Source organism: Drosophila biarmipes, chromosome 3L, assembly GCF_025231255.1.
Source record: "Drosophila biarmipes strain raj3 chromosome 3L, RU_DBia_V1.1, whole genome shotgun sequence".
Lineage (NCBI taxonomy): Eukaryota > Metazoa > Arthropoda > Insecta > Diptera > Drosophilidae > Drosophila > Drosophila biarmipes.
In genome coordinates, this window is record NC_066613.1 from 20433325 (window position 1) to 20451868 (window position 18544).

At 43.0% G+C, this 18544-nt stretch overlaps 1 protein-coding gene across 1 annotated transcript in view; it reads right to left on the reverse strand.

The window, feature by feature from the left end:
- LOC108035424 (glypican-6) overlaps positions 1–18544 on the reverse strand; it is a 41420-nt gene that overhangs the window by 1456 nt on the left and 21420 nt on the right. Inside the window, exons 2-7 of the mRNA XM_017111052.3 lie at positions 6274–6438; positions 5700–5934; positions 2906–3062; positions 2558–2824; positions 317–891; positions 87–256 (exon numbers count right to left, since the gene is read on the reverse strand). Of these exons, the coding sequence (XP_016966541.1) occupies positions 87–256; positions 317–891; positions 2558–2824; positions 2906–3062; positions 5700–5934; positions 6274–6438 (1569 nt within the window). The remainder of the gene's footprint in view (positions 1–86; positions 257–316; positions 892–2557; positions 2825–2905; positions 3063–5699; positions 5935–6273; positions 6439–18544) is intronic.

The window sequence follows — 18544 nt, forward strand, 5'->3', positions numbered from 1 at the left end:
GGGATTTAGAATCAGTATCTCACACAATTAAAAAGGAGTAATAATATTTGAATGGTTTTAACCAGATTTTTCTACTTCATCCCTACCTTGCTCACTCCACTCTACATCCTGACCAGTGTAGGCATTTCGCAAATGGGCAATGGCATTCTTCAGGTGGCTAAGTTGCGCGGACATTTGAGCAGTCTGCTTGGTGCTGGCTGGATTGCCATTGAACTCTGGATTTGAGCCGTGCTCCGTGGTAATAGAGTGCATGTATCTATAAAGAAAAGTTTTTTAATTAAAGATGTATTGACTTCATAAGCAATTCTCTTCCCACCTGTCGATGGTGTGACCATTCCAGCACATGCCGTCCACATCGGAGCTGGAGGCTATGTCCTCGTTGCTGCAAACGGAGTGCGGCAGATTGGACCAGAACTTCTTGTAGTCCTTGACCCGCTGGCGAATGTCCCTGACGATCCTGTCCAGAACCGGTTCTCGTCCACCGCCACCACTCTCATTGTCATCGTCATCGTTGTCGTCCCGATTGTTCTGCTGCTTGCGTCGCTGCTGCTGTTGCTTGCGTCGTTGCTGCTGCCGCCTGTTGTTGCCACCACCGCCGCCTCCTCCTCCACCACCGCTTCCGCCTCCATTGCCACCCTTTCCAACGCCCTGCTCCTGGGACTGCTGCTGACCCGAGGACTCCTGCGATCCCGGCTCGGCAGCTCTGCGCTCCCTCAGCACGATGGCCTCGTCCAGAGTGTCATCGATGTCCAGAGTATCTGCCTCCACGGGGCTCTTTGCATTCAGGATTTGCACTCCCTGCATTTTGGGGCTAATGGATCTCTTCATTTTCTTCAGCTTGGGCCTGCCACATCCTTGGAACACGCGGTTGGTGATGTCCTGGCCAGAATCCTGCAGAGAAGAGATTATAGTATTAGCTACGGATTACAGATACTAGTCCAAGTATAAATTGTAATAAAATAATTTATACCCTGCCTTATAGCCTAATTGACCTTATAGAGAGTGCCAGCTCAGAATCAACTGATATTTGATATTTTTAATTTTCGTAAATTAGAAAGCTAGGCATCGAAATGACTTTTTGAAACCAGTTGCGCAGGGGAAATCACATAATGTTCCATACTTAACAGCAATTCCATTCACACCCCACTGAGTGGAGTCTCTTAATGGCTATTTATAGTTAGTTTTTATTGACCCATTCCTTAGATAAGAATTGATTTCAGCCGGCCACTCATTACGAGCCACTCGAGCGATCAGAGACCTCTTCCCGAAGAGTCAACTCTCTACAGAAGCTTGCGCCTCGTCGGCCTTATCAGCACTCCTATATCTCCTGTGTGTCTCAACCCATTCAGTGGCCCCTCTTCTCGGCCGTTTACAGTTCATATAATTACGGAGTTTGGGTTAGGAGCTCCGGAGTTCCCTCCAGTTCATCATAACTGTCGACCCGCCTGGGAGATGGCAATCATCAAAAGCGGTTCGCTCGTCGGTTCAACTTACTGGGAGGTTGGGCCAGCGCCTGACACACCGACCAAGAGGCTAATCAGAATTAAAATTGAATACTATTTCGCATTTTGCATTTTTCCCCTTTTATGGGGCCGTCGACCAACAACAAACATGGGCAAAAGTAAACACATTAAAAGGCCAAATGCCGAAACACAAGCAACAACAGCATTAGATACAGATACAAACAAAGGCAGCGAATGAGAGGAATCAGAATCGGAGGTTGGCGAAAGAAATGTATAAATTTTAAATGGAAATATAAATTAAATTCATATGCGGACCAAATGTTGTGCAAATAAATCGTAAAATGGCAAACAAAACAACGAAGATAGTTCAAACAGACAGCGGGTCTAGGGAGGGTTAAAATATGGCAGTAATCAAAATTCAATAAGTTATGGCCGTCCGAGTGTAAATTATTCTTTTGCTTTCTGTGTAAGTATCATGCATAATATTTGTGTGTTTTTTAGGGGAAAATTTATGCATGAGAAAAGTCAGTTGTTATGGTTTTAATAGTTTGGCATTTTTGGGATTTAATTGGAATTCGGGGAGGGTGAGTCATTTAAGAGAACATTTGTTTGTTCATTGAAAATAAAAGTGCTCCATAAAATTCGTCCAAAGTAAAAATCATGAATATCAATCGACACGATCTTTAATAGTACAATTTTGTTAAAATTTTTAAAGATTAACTATTAACTAATGGGGAGTTTATGAATCACATGAAAGCTAATTTCAAACCATAAAAAACCGAAATCGCCATAATTTTCAGGCGTTTAATCTCACATATCAATCGCCTCCATCTCCTACGGTTTTCCCCGAGAATTACTTTGGGACTCGTTTGAAATGTATGCGAATTAACTAACCACGCGTAGAGCACTCTGACGCACTGACAGTTTTATGCGAGCATAACTTAGAGTCCCACTGCGAGCGGGGAAAGATACAAATTGACCGGCAGCTGCTCGGCCCAAACGAGTTACAAATTGCGATTGGTTTATGCAAATGCCAATGATAATGACCCCAGCATATCCAATTATCCCGCTGTAGCCGCGGCCGCGGATCTCACCTGGAAGTTCATGATGGCCTCGGAGATCTTGATGTTGAGCGGCTCCACCACCATCACAATGTTGAAGGACCCCAGCAGACGCTCGGCCAGCTTGTCCATATTCATGGCGAAGTTCTCCCACTCGGCGTCGAACTCGTGCTGGTAGTGCAGGCATCCCTTGATGACGTTCACGCAGTAGTTGGTGCAGGGCTTCTCCGTGTAGCCCTTGCAGGCCCCGCAGTGCTGCATCTTGGTCAGGGCCCCAGTGCAGTCGGCGTTCAGGCGGACCTGACAATTAGCAAGAAAATATCATATGATTTACTATGTAAACATATATTATTTTATATATATTTTTTAATCGTAACTTACATTCAGCACCTTCTTGGCCACCTCGGAGGCCGTGGTCAGGGCCTGACCGTAGGTGCGCGTGGCCACGAAGGATCGCTTGATCTGCAGGGACAGCTTGTCGGGCACATCTCCGAATGGCTTCAGCTCCTTCATGTGCTCGCTGACGCATCGCATGTAGCTGGAAAATACGAAATGGTTGGAAAATGAGAGCGGAATGTTCGGGGAAAATATTTTGGGTTGGCTGCCACTGGAGGCGGAAATCTGCGCTTGTAAATGGCACGGCTCAACGCCATCACCATCGCCATCGCCTCCGCCCTCGACTTCATCATCATCATCATCGGCGCATTCTTCTCCGCAGCCGCACAACTAAAATTTTTATGCGGAAAAATCATAAAAATAGTTGCTCGCCATGTGCTGGCGTTGTTGATGTTTTTGTTTCCCCCACAGCAACTCGATAGGAATGAGTATGTGTGCCTAGTCCTACAGTTTGGCCATCAAGCATGACAGTCATTGCACTTGTACGGCTGCCTTTGGCCCCTCACTGTCACTGCCTGCGCCATTATGGTCAAGAAGACGGTGGTTCTGGTCCCAGTTCCCTCTCCCCGTTGCCCGTCGCCTCGCCACTTGGCCTAAACAATTTAGGAATTACTGCAAGTCGCATTCGCCGAGGTGACAGATCAGTCAAGCGGCAGCAGCAGCAGCTGGAACTGCACTCCCTGATGGGAGGGGAGGTTGAGGAGTTGGCACTCCTAAGATGGTCGATCAAGGTAGTTAATTACATTCAAAAAAATATTTTAAATTATATAAATAACATTATCCTAAGGTCAAACGAAGTATTTGACATAAACTTTAAAAACCTTTTTATATAAATCCTAAAATAGTATATGATATGTATGATATAGTTAGTATATAATATGATGCGATATCTAGAATTCCAATCTTTCACAGTACGATACTAAAATATAACTTCTTGTATGAGTTCTATACGGAAACACCTTTAAATTAGTTATTATTTGTATATGCTGAAAGAAAACTGATGTCATTCTTGTTAAGGAATATAATTTCACTAGCTATCATTCCATACCTTCCTAGAACTCTGTTTCCTTTGCCATGCGACTCTTTCATTTGTAGGACATATCGCATATCAGTGTTGTATCCAAACACCCGTTGACTTCCCATAGCTGTCCCTCGTTTTCAGGCGAACCCCCAATGTTTGCCAGACAAACTAACTGCTTGAGCTACCCCCTCATTAAATGGGCAGGAGCACCCTAGCCTCAGGTCCAGTTGGAACTCTATGTTGCGCCAGGGCATCTGATCCACTCCGAGGGCAAGACCATCGCTGTTCAGGCGAGCGACCAACCGCACAGAGCAAACAGCAGTCACAAACAAATAACAGGGGGGCAATACACAGTACAAAATATTTAGGTATTTATAACTTAAGAAAAGTGTAATTACAACTTGAGAACTTCAAGCATTTTGGCCTTTATATGAAACTGCTTTCGGGAAACTTTAAACCACTTTGTAGCCTGACCTTTAGGGTACTTAAATCCATTATTCTTATTTTAATTTGGAATATTTGCGGGCAGTGTAGCGGGGCAGGCGGCAGGCAAGTGCCGGCAATTACGCGACATCGTCGCCGTGCCTCCTTCTGTCCAATGGCAATAAACGGACGACGTGCCAAAGCACGTACGACAAACTAAAACGATGACAATAAAAGCGAATCGCTTGAGCTCAGGCCAAAAGTCGCAATCCGAGTTGGAGTCGGAGCTAAAGTCAGCGGCATCAATGGGAAAGCGCGTGGGTAACACGAGCCCTCCCCAAAGGGGGAGTGGCCGGGACGGGCAGGGACCAAAAAGCCATTTGGCCAAGTCGCCGGTTACCGGAGACCAGAAAACCAGAAGACCAGGAGAGACCGTTCCAGGGCAATGAGCCAAGTGGGCGCAGTTTTCGCTTCGTATTCCCCCTATTCACCAGTTTGGCGGAAATGCGAGCAGCTGACACAGGAACTGGCATAAAGTGCGGTTTTTGGTTATGGCTGGGTTATGGGATTGGAACTGGATTGGAGGGGATGAATAAATCGCAGTGGGAAGTAAAGTTATATCACCCATGTGGAACATCACCCATCTGTCTAACTAAAGGTGCAGAAATTATGGGGAAATTGGGTAAACTACTTTAATCCTTTCTTATTCTGTTTTTTATATCTGTCTCATTTTTAGAGCTATATTTATAATATTCCAATCCACTTAATTCATATATTTCATATATGGTTCATATAAGGTCTTCTCAAGTTTCAGGTAAGCAACTCCTTTTTCTAAAAATATATACTGAATAATTCTAGATTGAAATACAAAATATTGTAATCCATTGCTTATTTTGAGACCGAAATTCAAACTATAAATAAACAATTGGCATGTTTGTCATATATGATTTTTGAAAAAAGGTCTTTAAAAGCACGTTTCTGGAGCATCTCCCATTCACTCATGGATAACTTCCCCACAACTTCCTCATTTTCTCTCTGCCTTAAGCGTTTCAACCGCAGTCGAAAAACTGTCAAAAACAAGAGCTAGCGTAGAAATAGAAAACCTCCATGGGACACACTCATATCGGGAATCGCCAGCTGAAATCGCACACCGCCGTGTCAAAGTTTCGACGGGCCATCAAGAGGTAGTTGTCGCCAGTCGTCAGCCGAGAGACCGAGACACTTTGCGGTTTCACACGTTTTGTTTTTGCGAACCTCCTCCAGTTGGGAGGCCTCTAAAATCGGTAACGCTTTGCAGCCCTTTGGGCTGGGGCTTCGATTTCGCAGACTACTCACTTTTCATCGAAGGTGTACTGGGTGTTCAGCACGGTGAACATTTTCTGGTACAGCGTGTTGAAGAACTTGTCCATGACCACCAGCAAATCCACGCGACCGTTGGCGAAGTAGGTCTCCAGCTCCTTGAAGAGGTCCGAGAAGACGTACGAATTTCTCTCGTAGATGACGCCGTATGTGCGGATGAACATGCTGTTGAACTGGGTTCGCGACTCTTTCAGCAGGGCTGTGAAGATATCTGCGGGAGGAAAAGCGAATTAGTGAAAAATGCAACGAGATTTAATTGATAGCGAGCGCACATCCGGCACGCATTGACTGAAAATATTTAGAGTTCGATTTTATTTGTGGCCTGCATCCGCTGGAAAACAGAATACAAGCAGCCACATCCGCATTGTCGCCGGCCACTTGACACTGTCAGTGACTCCAGGCCCGCATCATTGTCCATGGATCAATGGATCTATTCGGATCAGGGTTCTGTGTGAGGTCACAGCCACTTGACAGCCGACCAAATCCCTAATCGCTGGCTTATGTGGCAGGTTCGAGTGGCTCGTTGACGGAGTAATGATCGGTGACCCACCTTTGAACTTGGTGGCCTTGCTGCCCAGGATTCCAGACATCCGAGAGATCTGGTCCTTGGTGTGTGTTTCGAGTTGCTGGCGTGACTGCATCGCCATTCGGGTCTCCATGTTGTAGGTGCAGCAGGTGCCCACCGAAGGGGACTCGCAGTAGCGGAGGACGCGTTCTGGCAAAGGGAAACAAAGTTATAAAAAATTAGTCCGGTTTTATAGAGTTGCAAGGCGTTATTTTAACTAACAATGAAGAGATTAATTTGGGACATTTTATTAATTAATAACTTAAATATAAATATAAATATATTAAATATAAATATAAATAAATATAAATGATATTATACCAGATTTGTATAACTATTATATTTAACCCTACAAATTTTTTACCCCAATAGACCCCATTTCGCACTACTTTGAAACATTTCCCATATCCCTACTGCTTCTGTAGCCCCAAATCTAGTTAGATGATTTCAAACATGATAAAACATTCTACTGGCTGCCATTTGTTTGCCCAAACATTAGACCCACTTCCAGATGCATAATGCTGCATCGCCGCCTGCCTCGAATAAAGGTCTATCAACATTCCAGGAACTCGCACTGGAGTCGAGTGCAACTTGCCACTTGACATGGTAACCAAATACCAAATACCGAATACCGAAAACCAAAGCCTGACCAGCTAACAGCGATTCGTTGGAAAAAACAAACGACGCGTAGCTACTGGTGAATGCAAGTAAGCCGAAGAGGCAGAACCTAAAACCAACAAACTCGGCCCGGACTCGCCGGATACGGGGCGTGGTTGCCTAGAGAATTCCCAGTCTCTGGCTGTTTTATTTACGCATACATTTAACACATTTTTTGAGAGAAAATTAGAGGAAAATATGCGTTAGTTCAGTGCAACGATGAGTTCATTTTCGGAAGACTGAGACTACCTATTTTCCCCCCAACTTTATGCGATCTTTTTTTGTAGCCGCTGCTGCTCCGTGTTTATTTAGACAATTCCCAGGCAGAGAGATCGGCGATCCAAAAGTTCAACACTAATTGAAAGCAAACAAGTTGGAAGTTGTGTTTTCTGGTGCCCAATCCAAATCCAAATCCGAATGGGAATTTGTATTTATATTCCATTTCGTTTTTTTTTTGGGTGCTCATAAATTCCTGCTGCCCAGTAAAATGCATCATCTGCTGTGCACACATACCGTGTAGTATATGGAGTGTTGCACTGTTTGTTTATTTCTTTTATAAATTTAGATACTTTAGTGCACATTTTTTCGACAGCCGAATGTAAACAGAGTTTACTTCCATGCGCCCGGCTCCATTGCCCCATAATTTCCCCAACTTCGCCAGCTTTTATTGTCTGTGCTCGACTGCTCCGTTTTATGGTCCTTACTAATTGTTATGTTGCACAAGATATGAATTGAGTGTGGCACCATCTAGAGGCCGGGATACATGTACATCCTATGCGTATGTACCGACCCTTTTGAAGTCCTTCGGTCTGCCGGGGTTCCCTATATCCTGGAGCTTATCTAAATTGGCTCGCAGTCTGTGGTTTCCCCTTTTAATTGTCTGTCGCGGGGGTCGTTTTCGGTCCTATGTGACTGGCATGGCAATGTTTAGCCGGGATTTCTCGGTTAAAGACCATTTGAGTTAATTGAAATTGTGGCAGATAACACAGCTCAAGATTTGATGGCCAAAACATAGTCAGACTTAAGAGACAAACGAAATTGACAGTAAATAGAGTTGGCATTTTTCATTGCCCTATTATAATTTTAGTTTATATATATTTTTTTGTTAATATATTATTCTTTATTGCCTTTTTTCAATCATTCCTTTATTAGTCCATTAGCTTTATCCCAATTCGTCCCTAGAGAACCTTAAACAATATTTACTACACCTTCGCAGATTTTGCTATACCCTTTTTCGAAATCCATTAAAATGCCACCCAAAATGACAGCCATAAACCAAAACCACACACAAACCCCCAAGAATTTGGTCACCCCCTATGAGGTCCCTTAATCTAATCGATAAACCGTAGCTAAAATCTATGTTAGAATAACATATCGGCATTAAAGTAACGCCAATGATTCTTCTGCCAGCCATTTTTATGAATTGCTGCATAATTTTGCCGGCAGACAACAATGGGAAATGGGAAAATGGGAAAATCAGGCAGCAGCGGGGGATCCCAGATAACAAATGTTGCCAGGCGGCAGCTTCGAGGGGGGGAAATCACCAAAAAAAGGAAGCCGGAACGGCGAAGGATGGAAGGTGTCATGAGCATAATAAATGACCTCAACTTACCGATATGGCATTTTCCCTTTTTATTCTAGCTGACGCTGTGGAAAAATCACCCCGTTGTCTAATAGAAAACTTTGGCTTGGCTTGGCAAAAAGTGGGAAGACGACATTGGAAAAAGTAGCCGAAAACCCACCCAGAAAAGTGGGTGGTGGAGTAACCAACACCACTCCCACCCCCTGGGAGAGCCGGTCACATGTTTTCCATTTCCACGCGCAATCCACTTAGTTACCAGGAGGGTGGCAACGGGGCAGGAGAAATTCAGAATTTACACGCAGCAGAAAATTCTAAACAAATTACCTAATTAAGTTAGAGCTTGATAAGCAAGGTAAAAAAGTTACAAAATTGTTTATAACCAGAAAACTCATACTTAATCCATTCATGGCTTAAGAAAAATATGTTTTTATTTATTTTTTCAAAAGTCAATTTTATATTTAGTTAGAAATTTCTTTCTGTGCCGACGACCCACCAAGTGGAAGTGAAATTTCATTTCGAATGATTTACTGTAACGATCAACAAACCCAGGAATTGCCCCAGACAGACGAGTCAACCCCCGAGGGCGGCTCTTAAAAGGGTGCGAAAGTTTAGCGAGCGTATCGCAGTCAATATCAAGAATATCCAGCAGCGATAAGTTCGGGGTGAGTGGAGGATGGGAGCCCAGGAGCACCCAGTAGGCAGGCGTCTCGCCAAGGTTAACTTAAATGCCATCTCTTGGGCGAACCGAGGAGCACTCTTTAAGAGTGCGAAATGTTGTCCCTAGCCGGGATGCTCAACAGGATGCTTGACACCGTAGTGAAACCCGCCGCCGCCTGGCAAAACTGCACCCTCGTTGGGTGAAAACAAAGAAACCGAAACTGTCGGTTACCATGGGTGCGAAGGGGAGATTTTGTGGCGAGATTTGATAAACAATTTGGGAAGTTTACTGAGGAAGGGAAACCGCTGTTATCCATTTAAATAACTTCAATGGGGGCTCCTTTAACTTAGTACTTTCACCCTTTGGTTACAAGAATACTAAGAAATATAAGTGTTTTTGTTGTTCCTTAAAAATAGCTTACTTAAATTGAAATCATAATTTAAACACATTCAAAAAGACTTTATTTACGAATAATATATATTTTCTTAAGGACAAAGTTGCATATTTTCATCATAAAAAACCAAAGCAAGGGTATTATAAATTTCCAAAATGTACAAGTATATTATTTAAATTGAATTTTTCCATTTTTATTTATTTTTATTAAAAAACTTTTATTGAAATCAGTAGTTTAAAAATGAAGATAATATATCCAATCCTTATATACAACTCTTCTTAAATTTAACCACTTCTGTAACCCCATTTAAGAGGTGTTCTATATATCCTATCTCATCGTCAATATATTTCCACTGCAGTTGCATTTTCCGCTGCACAATTCTGGCCGGAAATGTGCCACATCCATTTCCCAGGCCTGCACACTTGTGCATTCAAAGTTGAACCCCCGCCACCCACATCCTGTGCATCCCTCTCGCTCTCTATCTCTTTCATCCCCTCACTGCTCTCTTTCTAACCACTCTTTGTGCTCCACTTGGAGATGAAAAGCGCAAAACAAAACACACATTTGAAACAGTTGGGCGAGTGAAAAGCCGAAAGCCGGCAGAATGGAAAAGCCAAGAGCAACAACAACAGACAAAGGCAGACGCCAAAAACTAAAGCCCCCGAAATGCCACTTCCCCCGTCTTTATGTGCAACAACAACACTATCAATGGCCGGGAAATGCAGGGAAAACTTAACTTTTGAGTCGAGTTTCAATGGCCACTAGAAAGCGGAGAGCGCAGGAGCGGGAAAAGCGGCAGGATTCTCACTCATCGCTTCGTCCTTTTTGCGAGGCACACAAATGCGAGCCGGCAACTCGACCAGGCGCCCAGAATTTCCCGGCAGCACGATTTCCAAAACTGTTGCACACGTGGACGCAAACTTTTCAGCAGCGGCAAAAAAAGTGGAAATGGAAATGTGGAAAAAGGGAGAATGAATAGCCAGACAGAGAGAGAAAGAGAGCCGGAGAGAGGGAGAGAGAGAGGCGAGCCTGTGAAAGGGTCGTTGCACGCATGTAGCTTTCACTTTCCACTATGCTGCGCGGGGTTGAAAGAGTGAGACGGGGGATATAGTTCACAAAAGTCACCCCGAAAACACAAAAAAAAAATTATATAAAAAACATAAAAAACCAAGGGGAAAAGGAAATAAAGCCAGCCGAAAAAACTGTCGCCGTCTGGCAAGGAAATTGCATTAGACGAAGAAAAGGTTAAACAACCTGTGAGCCGCTGTCCAGCTGGCTTTTCTCTGCTTTCTGCTTTCTCTTCCTCCCTTCTGTGATTCTACTTGAATTTCCTGTCCGTAATTTATTTCGTCTGCACTAAACAATATTTTATATGTTCTTTTAAAATCTCTATATTAAGATCCTAAAAAATAAGGATGTTTTATTTTTATAACTAAATTAATAAAACATATATTATGACTTATATATAAAATGTTTGGTCTTATCGAAAAAAAATGTTACAAAAATATATATAGCACTAAACAAAATTGCAATTTTATAGTTTTGTAATATTTCTATATTATATATTTTACTTATATTTTGGAGTTCTTTACTTTAAAGATATAATATTATTACCACCAAATAATAGTAACTCTCTCTTTTCTGAGTACCTAATTTTAGAAAATATATGTACCCACTTTTTCTTCGAGTGCCTCCCGCTGCTTATCCTTGCAATGCTTTGTTCTGCTTCCCATTTTTGTTCATCAGTTTTGATGATGGACATTTGCTTGCTCAAGTTTTATGCTTATGGTAATGAGTTTTAATTAGGCGCTCAGCAAGCGAGAGGAGGCAAAAGGAACAAGGAATCCCGGCCACCGCCATTTCACCACTTTTACCGCCCAATAGCCGGGCCACCACCCACTGGGTGTTTTCGCCCACAGTCTTTCAACCGGCAGTAAAGTTTCTGCTTTTAATTCGCACGTAAATTGAAAATGATTTTTTTTCGCCTAGGATATTATTCAAATTCCAGCAGCAACATCTGGCAGGGACGCATTATAATGAGGTTGGGGGAAGGTGTAATTTATTGGGTCAACACAGCAAGGTTCCTGCCACACTTGGGAAAGCAGCACTTCCCTCTGGAGGCACAAAAGTAGTACAAACTTTGCGTTTATTTAATTTTTTCAGGTCAGCGAGTGCAATTAAATCTCAATTGTTTTTAGAGAACTCTGGATTTTTTCGGTTTCGGATTTTTTATGGCTCTTTCCCTACACTCCATGGGCAGCGAAAATAGAAACAAACAAATGCCGAAAGGCAGAAAAAATAACCAATGCACTTCACTTTGGGAATCGGACAGCACTCGGACTCCATGTGGACCGCAGTTTCAACACATATAACTCAATCGCCACCGCCCGTTGCGAACCCAAAATCGAAAGAGAGATGTAGTACCCTCGAAAAATAGGAATAACGAAACAAAAACAAAAGGCGAGGTAAAAATTTGTACAAATATTGGGCCACTGGGGGGAATATTGGCTCCATTTCCTGTGGAACACATTGCCTGGCACTCAATTAATTTAAGAGAGTTGCATTGAATGGCGATTGGGAATTCGGATTTGAAAGTATGCATGGCAAGGGGACCACCCGTCTGGGTGTGGAAAAAGTCTAAGTATTAGCCTATTATTCCCTAGAACATAATAAAAAAGACCGCAAACACTTTAGATTAAATAATTCCCAGTGCCTTAATAGCAATTTTTTAAAGCCATTGCTTAAAATATTACAGTTCTAAATGGAAAACCCCAACAGGTTAGGCGTTCTGTTCTTATTTTCTAGACAAACTTAGTTCTAGAAAATAGCGGTTCGACCATAATTATCTCTATTTATAATGCACTCCCATTTACCATCTGCGCCTAGACAAATGTGCCTCTGCTTGGATAATTTTCCGCAGAAAAGTTGTATGAAAAGCGTTCGTTTTGCAACATATTCAGATGAATAATGAGCCGTGTGAAGGCGTTGACTGTTAATTCTGTATCCGCCGGGTGCATATGCAACATTTAGCCTGTTTTGCCTTTTCATGCGGCCGGGAAACACTGCCACCTCCCACCGACCGACCGGCTATGTGTAATTACACAAAACGTGGGCTAAAATGTTGCATGGGAGATTTTTCCTTTCTTCGCGCGGGCTCTTCGCTCTTTCTTCGCTTTCTTCCACCATCGGAGGCGGCGGCTCTTTTAGGCGTAATTAAAATTGCTCGAAGGGGCAGGAGGAATAGGTGCGCGACGGCGGAATGTTTATGTTGCAAACACGTTTCAGCCGAACAGAGAGAAGTATTTCTAGAAGTCTTCCTGGTCGATGGGGGGGTTGGAGGTCGCCTGGCTTTTTGCCTGATGAAGTGACGACGGCGTCAGGCAGAGTTTTCAAAGTTTTGCACATGTTTTGCCCATTTGTTTGGCTGCTGCCAAGATGTCTGCGGCCAAGCTGCCTCTTTCAGCATTCAGCAACACACCTCTCCACCGGAATGACAATTTTGAAATGCGCAAAATGTGCGAATATTTTTCATCACTAGCAGGCTGAGAGAAGGCGTACAGAAATAGCCCTGCCAACAAAACAAACATATTTCCCTGGGCGTAATTAACCAGCTGAAACATCTGTTAATTGGGGAAACCAAAAGGGCAGAAAAGCTGGGAATTAAGGCTAGGAGCCAGGCAGAAATGCTCTGGGGAGCGAAGAATCCAACAACATGTGGCCAAGAGAATTCAGATTTATTTCTACAAAACTTCCAATGCGGATATAATTAATTTCCTTTTATGTTTTCTACTTTTTGTAAATTCCCATCCAAACTCTATCCACAAGTTTCCACTAAATTTGCGCTGCTCTAATTACTGGCGACATTTTTTGGCTCTGTGCACATTGCTCATACGCCTCATAGTACAATTTTTGGGGGCAACAGCAACAGCAGCAGCAAAATGTGTAAACAGCAAACAGGTTAAACAGAGGCTCTGCGGAGACCAAAACACACACGCTCCCAACAATGCCATTAATCAAATTTTATTATTTAATTAATTTCGCTTGAATGAACCGAACTTCATGGCGGGGTGATGAGGCGGATTGGTAGTGGGCCAGCGGCCAAAACAAACAAATCCGCCAAAAATACACACACATGGCTGAGAAATGGCATTCGATTCGTTCGATTTCAAAGGAAGCCCACCGCTCAACTTGGCCCCAGTTCGAAATTCTGACTTTGTTTACCTCGCCTTTTTGACAATTATTGAATTTTTCTCTGCTTTTCTCGTTCTCCTATTTATTTGCAATTTATTCATCGCCGTTTCTGTTTGTCAGTCGATGATTTGTCATGCTTGCCGGCGAGGCAAGGAAATTGTCTGCTTTTTTCTGGCTTTATTAATCGAATTATGGATTGGGATCAGACATTTGATTGGATCACATTAGGTGGGATTTTGTTTCACGGGCGGTGGCCATCAAAGGTTTCTGTCTTTCAGCTGACAATGGTTTATGTAACTGAATAGAGGGCGATTGAGCAGAAAAGTTTATCATAATTTATTTTGCTAAGAGTCATGTGCCCCAGTTTTTATTTTAAATATTTATGCAATTAACAAAAGGAACTATTTTCAAATATTTTTATATTTTGAGAATCAATGCGGAACACATTCCCAATACACCAATTACTGATTTTGCCACTAGCTCCTATCTTTTTCAATTTGCTCACAACTCCCGTTTTAACTTTATTGAACCATTGGCACCAAATTCAAATAACCATTTGATTCAATTTTATTCAATTCACATTTTCGCACCATAAGGCGGCTTAAATCGAAGAGAAAGGAGAAGAACCCGAAGGAGACAGATAGCCCGGGGAGAATTTCAGCTTAGGCCATGGTCAAAAGTGCCGCAAAGCCCCGATTCAGACATGTTATGGCCCGGTTGATGTTTTGACTGGATTTAAATTCGATTTTGGACACGAGATAAAAAGCCAGCGAGTTAGCGGAGAAGTGCGGAGATTCGGGGGGAGAAACCGAGAAAAGACTACGATTTACCAAATGCAGCCAGCGTCCATCCAGTCCACTTGGTGTGTGTTTATTCAAAGCACGTTCTTGTGGTTTAGTTTTTATTTTTGCAATGCCGAAGACATTGACTACGTGTCGCTGTCAAACAGTGAGTGATTTTTTCCTTTTTCTTGGCTTTGCGGCCGGGCCAACACGAGCAGCATATTTTGTGTGCCAATTAAAAACGTTAACAATGACGAGTCACCGAATCAATTGGCAGACTGCGCTTAAGCCATAAAAGATCATTTAGGCCCCGGCTCTCACCCATTTCGCAAACCTTTCGCAAAACCGCAAGCGCCTAACCGCAAAAGCCATAAAAGCTGAGATTTCTTCTATAACTACAGCCGGGCTGAAGAAAAAACGGCAGAAAAAAAAGTAAAGCCATCTACCCTGGTCAAAATTGCTGTTGACCACAAAACAATTTAGGGCCCCGCAGAGGTGGGGAACCGAAATAAATTGCCTAAATTTTAAAGCTCATAAATGATTTAATTTTGTGGCATTTGCCAAAGGTTGCTTCGATCTCTTGCCAGACCCTCCATCCTCATTCTTTGGTAATGAATCTGCTCAAGAGTTGCAATCAATATCGAGACGAAAGCTAAGCAATGGTCTTGTGGTTGGGAAAAAAAGATATTGTATTATAGATCAACCACTTTGAGGGAAATCGATACAACACATGAGTCATGGAACTAGAACAATGGAATATTATCAATTTTCCTACACACCAAGCAGGTGAAGTTCGTATCTTGTGAATTGCGTAACTTTCCGACACAATTGATTTGCTCTTGAAAATCCATTTGTGTCAGCCCTGGCGGGGTTCTTCCCAGACTGAATATAAAGCCATTTGCAATAAAAGAAAATCTTAAATGGAATTTATTAATATTTATTAGAGCACCAACAGCAACGGCAGGCACGACACACACAGAGCGTTAATAATTAATTAAATCAATAATCGATGGCAGTTCCATGGAGCAGAGCGATTTAAGCGACTGCCACAGGGAGAGTTTAGAGTCCAGAAATACATTCTAGAAAATCCATGTGGACATAATCGAGCATAAATTCCCCAAAACAAAAAGGGAAAATGAGAAAACCATCCCAAAAAGTCAAGCTGTGAGTGGCAACAAAGCGGAGAAAAGGTCAAAATCGGTTGGAGACGACAACAAATTAGGCAATGTTTGGGCAGGTAGACGAAAAGGATGGGCTGGTACGGGAATATATACCACACCGCACCATCCTTATACATAGGATGGACGACACCCTGAAAATGCTAATGTTGCATGCCACATAATCCTGTTAGAGACGCGTGAATGAGACTGCCAAAAAGTTGGACTCCTCGCTGCCAGTTTGCATGTGACAACATAATTTGTGGGTTCGGCCCTACTTTGTCTTAAGGTCCGCTGCTGATGAACCCGCTGATGATTATTAATCACACACATTTCTGTTTGTCTTTTGGCCGGCATACTTAATGAGCTTCGAACAACTAATAACTGGGCTTTATTTGACAGTTTATGGCCGTTTAATGTTGTGGAGAAATTCGGGTTTTTTCGAGCTCGGAGCAGGGGTATAAATTAACATAAGCAAATTGGAAGAGAGCACTTCTTGGCCCGAGCAAAAGTCAAATGTCGCCGAGCCGACCAGTTTTTATAGCACTTAAAAGCCCATCAAATAAAGATATCACTTGAGGCCCTGTTGCAACGCCAACAGAAACACGTCGCACCCCCGTTCTCCCCCAAAAAGCGAGGAGAAACAAAACCCCAATTATATTTAGACAACGCTTTGGGTTGTTGCAACGCCCACGCTTCTTTCGGGGCACCCTCATGCGATCCCGGGCTGAAATATGATTATATAGACGCTGCTGCGCCTGTTCGCCACCACTTATAAATTATCTTTAATGACAAGTGCACTAAACTAAATAAATTGTTGCCGACTTAATAACGTAATTCTCCTTTGGCCCACAAGTGGGCGTTGTCTGGGTGAATTCTCGGGAAAATAGTTTCAACGATTTATGGATCTGCCAGCCGGGGATCATATGTGGGGAGCGTTTACAGGGGGATCTGGGATTACAAGTGATAGATCGCGACACTTGGCGACAGGCTAGCAAATTTGTTATAGCTCACAGTTGTGCGGGGGATATTTGATTGCTACTATGGAAAAACTCTACTTTTTTAAGAGTTTTTTGTTCTCAAATAGTTAAAAGCTAGCAATCAGGAGCTCTTAATATTTAATCTTATTTACCAAAGGGGAATTACGAGGGCATTATTGTCTCTGGTTGCACTTTCCTTGCAATTTAATCCTCCTTATTATTTACCAAGCTCCTTGAACCCTCAAAAGCCTTCCCCATTAGTCTCCTTCATGGCAAAATTTGAACAAAAAACTGCTGCTGACAAGACGTAAATGAAGAAAAATGGCATTATCTGCAACATCATTGTGGTTCCTCTTGTTGGGACGCCTCTTCATAAAGCTCATGCCCGAATGCAGTCCAAAGACATTTATTTAAATTGAAGTGCAACGCAAGAGATACTGGAGTAACTACATCATTGTTTGCCTCACGAGTTAGATGAATTTGCATTGCACCACATAAAGGAAGCCCAAAGGCGCACAAAAGACAGTGAAGCCCCCTGTGTGTGCGCCCATGAAGGCGAATTTATTGCTGATAAATTGTTGGCTTATTTAGGGGCATTTAACATTTGCCACAGGCGGGGGAGGGTGTCGAGCCAGTTGCCTTGGGGGGCACGGGCATGGGCAGGGGCATTATTATTTTGAAAAAACCCGGGGCGCTGGGGCGCGAAGTGCAGCTGTTTAATTAGCAGCCCACAGCGGAGTCGAGCAGCCATCGAATCTTTCAAGGGGGCAGCAGCTGCAACATCTACTTTGTGCTGCTGATATCAATCAATGGCAATTGATCGGAATTGAATGGTGTTGCACTCCATTACAGCGAGTGCGGCGGAGAGATTCGAGGTTGATGCACTGCGGGGAAACCGATTCTCGGAATAAGCTCTCAAAAATATGGGCAACTAACCTATTTATAGATGGAAGTATTGCGCAGAATTGGCAAATAATGATCTGGTTTTTGAGGAAATAAATTCACAGTAAATTCAAAGTAATTGTTATATATGCACTTTATTATAAAATATACTTGCTCTTGCTATTTTCCATTCGATGCGTTGCCTTTGTTTCATTTCTCCCGAATTTCTTCCATTTAAAAATTCCATAACCAGAACAAAGTTCAATAAGTCTTTAGTAGTGCGTCGTGAAAATAATTTTGAAGGAAATACAAATAGCGATATCGATTTCGCATGACGCAAGCGAAACAAATCGAAGCAATCCCCTCGAAAAACCACAGAGATAATATATGAATTGTGTCAAATTAATTTGCATAAGTGGCGGGAGGGTTCGCGGAGGAGGGAGGGCGGCGATGAAAAATTATTAAAAATTCATTAGGAAGCGAATCAAGACAATTAAGAGACATCGGAGATCGAATAATCAAATCGATTCGAATCGAACAATCGATGGGGCGTTCTGCATGAGCCCAAGTTTGCCACCATTTATCATTTCGATCGGAAATCGTAGATCGTAGGAATGCCAAAAGCCGTGTTTTCGCTGCGGATCCAAAACAGAAGGCCCGCCACTCGGCCCACTCGATGGGCAGATAAACCAAATAAACACTGGCTGAGAACAAAGCAAACTGGACGATGATGATGATGATCGACCCAAGAGGCTCCTCAACTAATTGAGTGCGCAAATAAATGGAATGATGAGAAGCCTCGGCTTCGAGTGGCCACCACTCCTCCTGACCCCAAGCCCAAGCCCAAGCACTTTGATTAAATTTGCCCGATTGACAATTCCTCCCATTGCGGATTGTAGCTCTCGGCTCGCCAGTTATCCAGAACTTGTCCGCAGGAAGTTGCCACTGCCAGAAACGACCACGAGTACTGGTA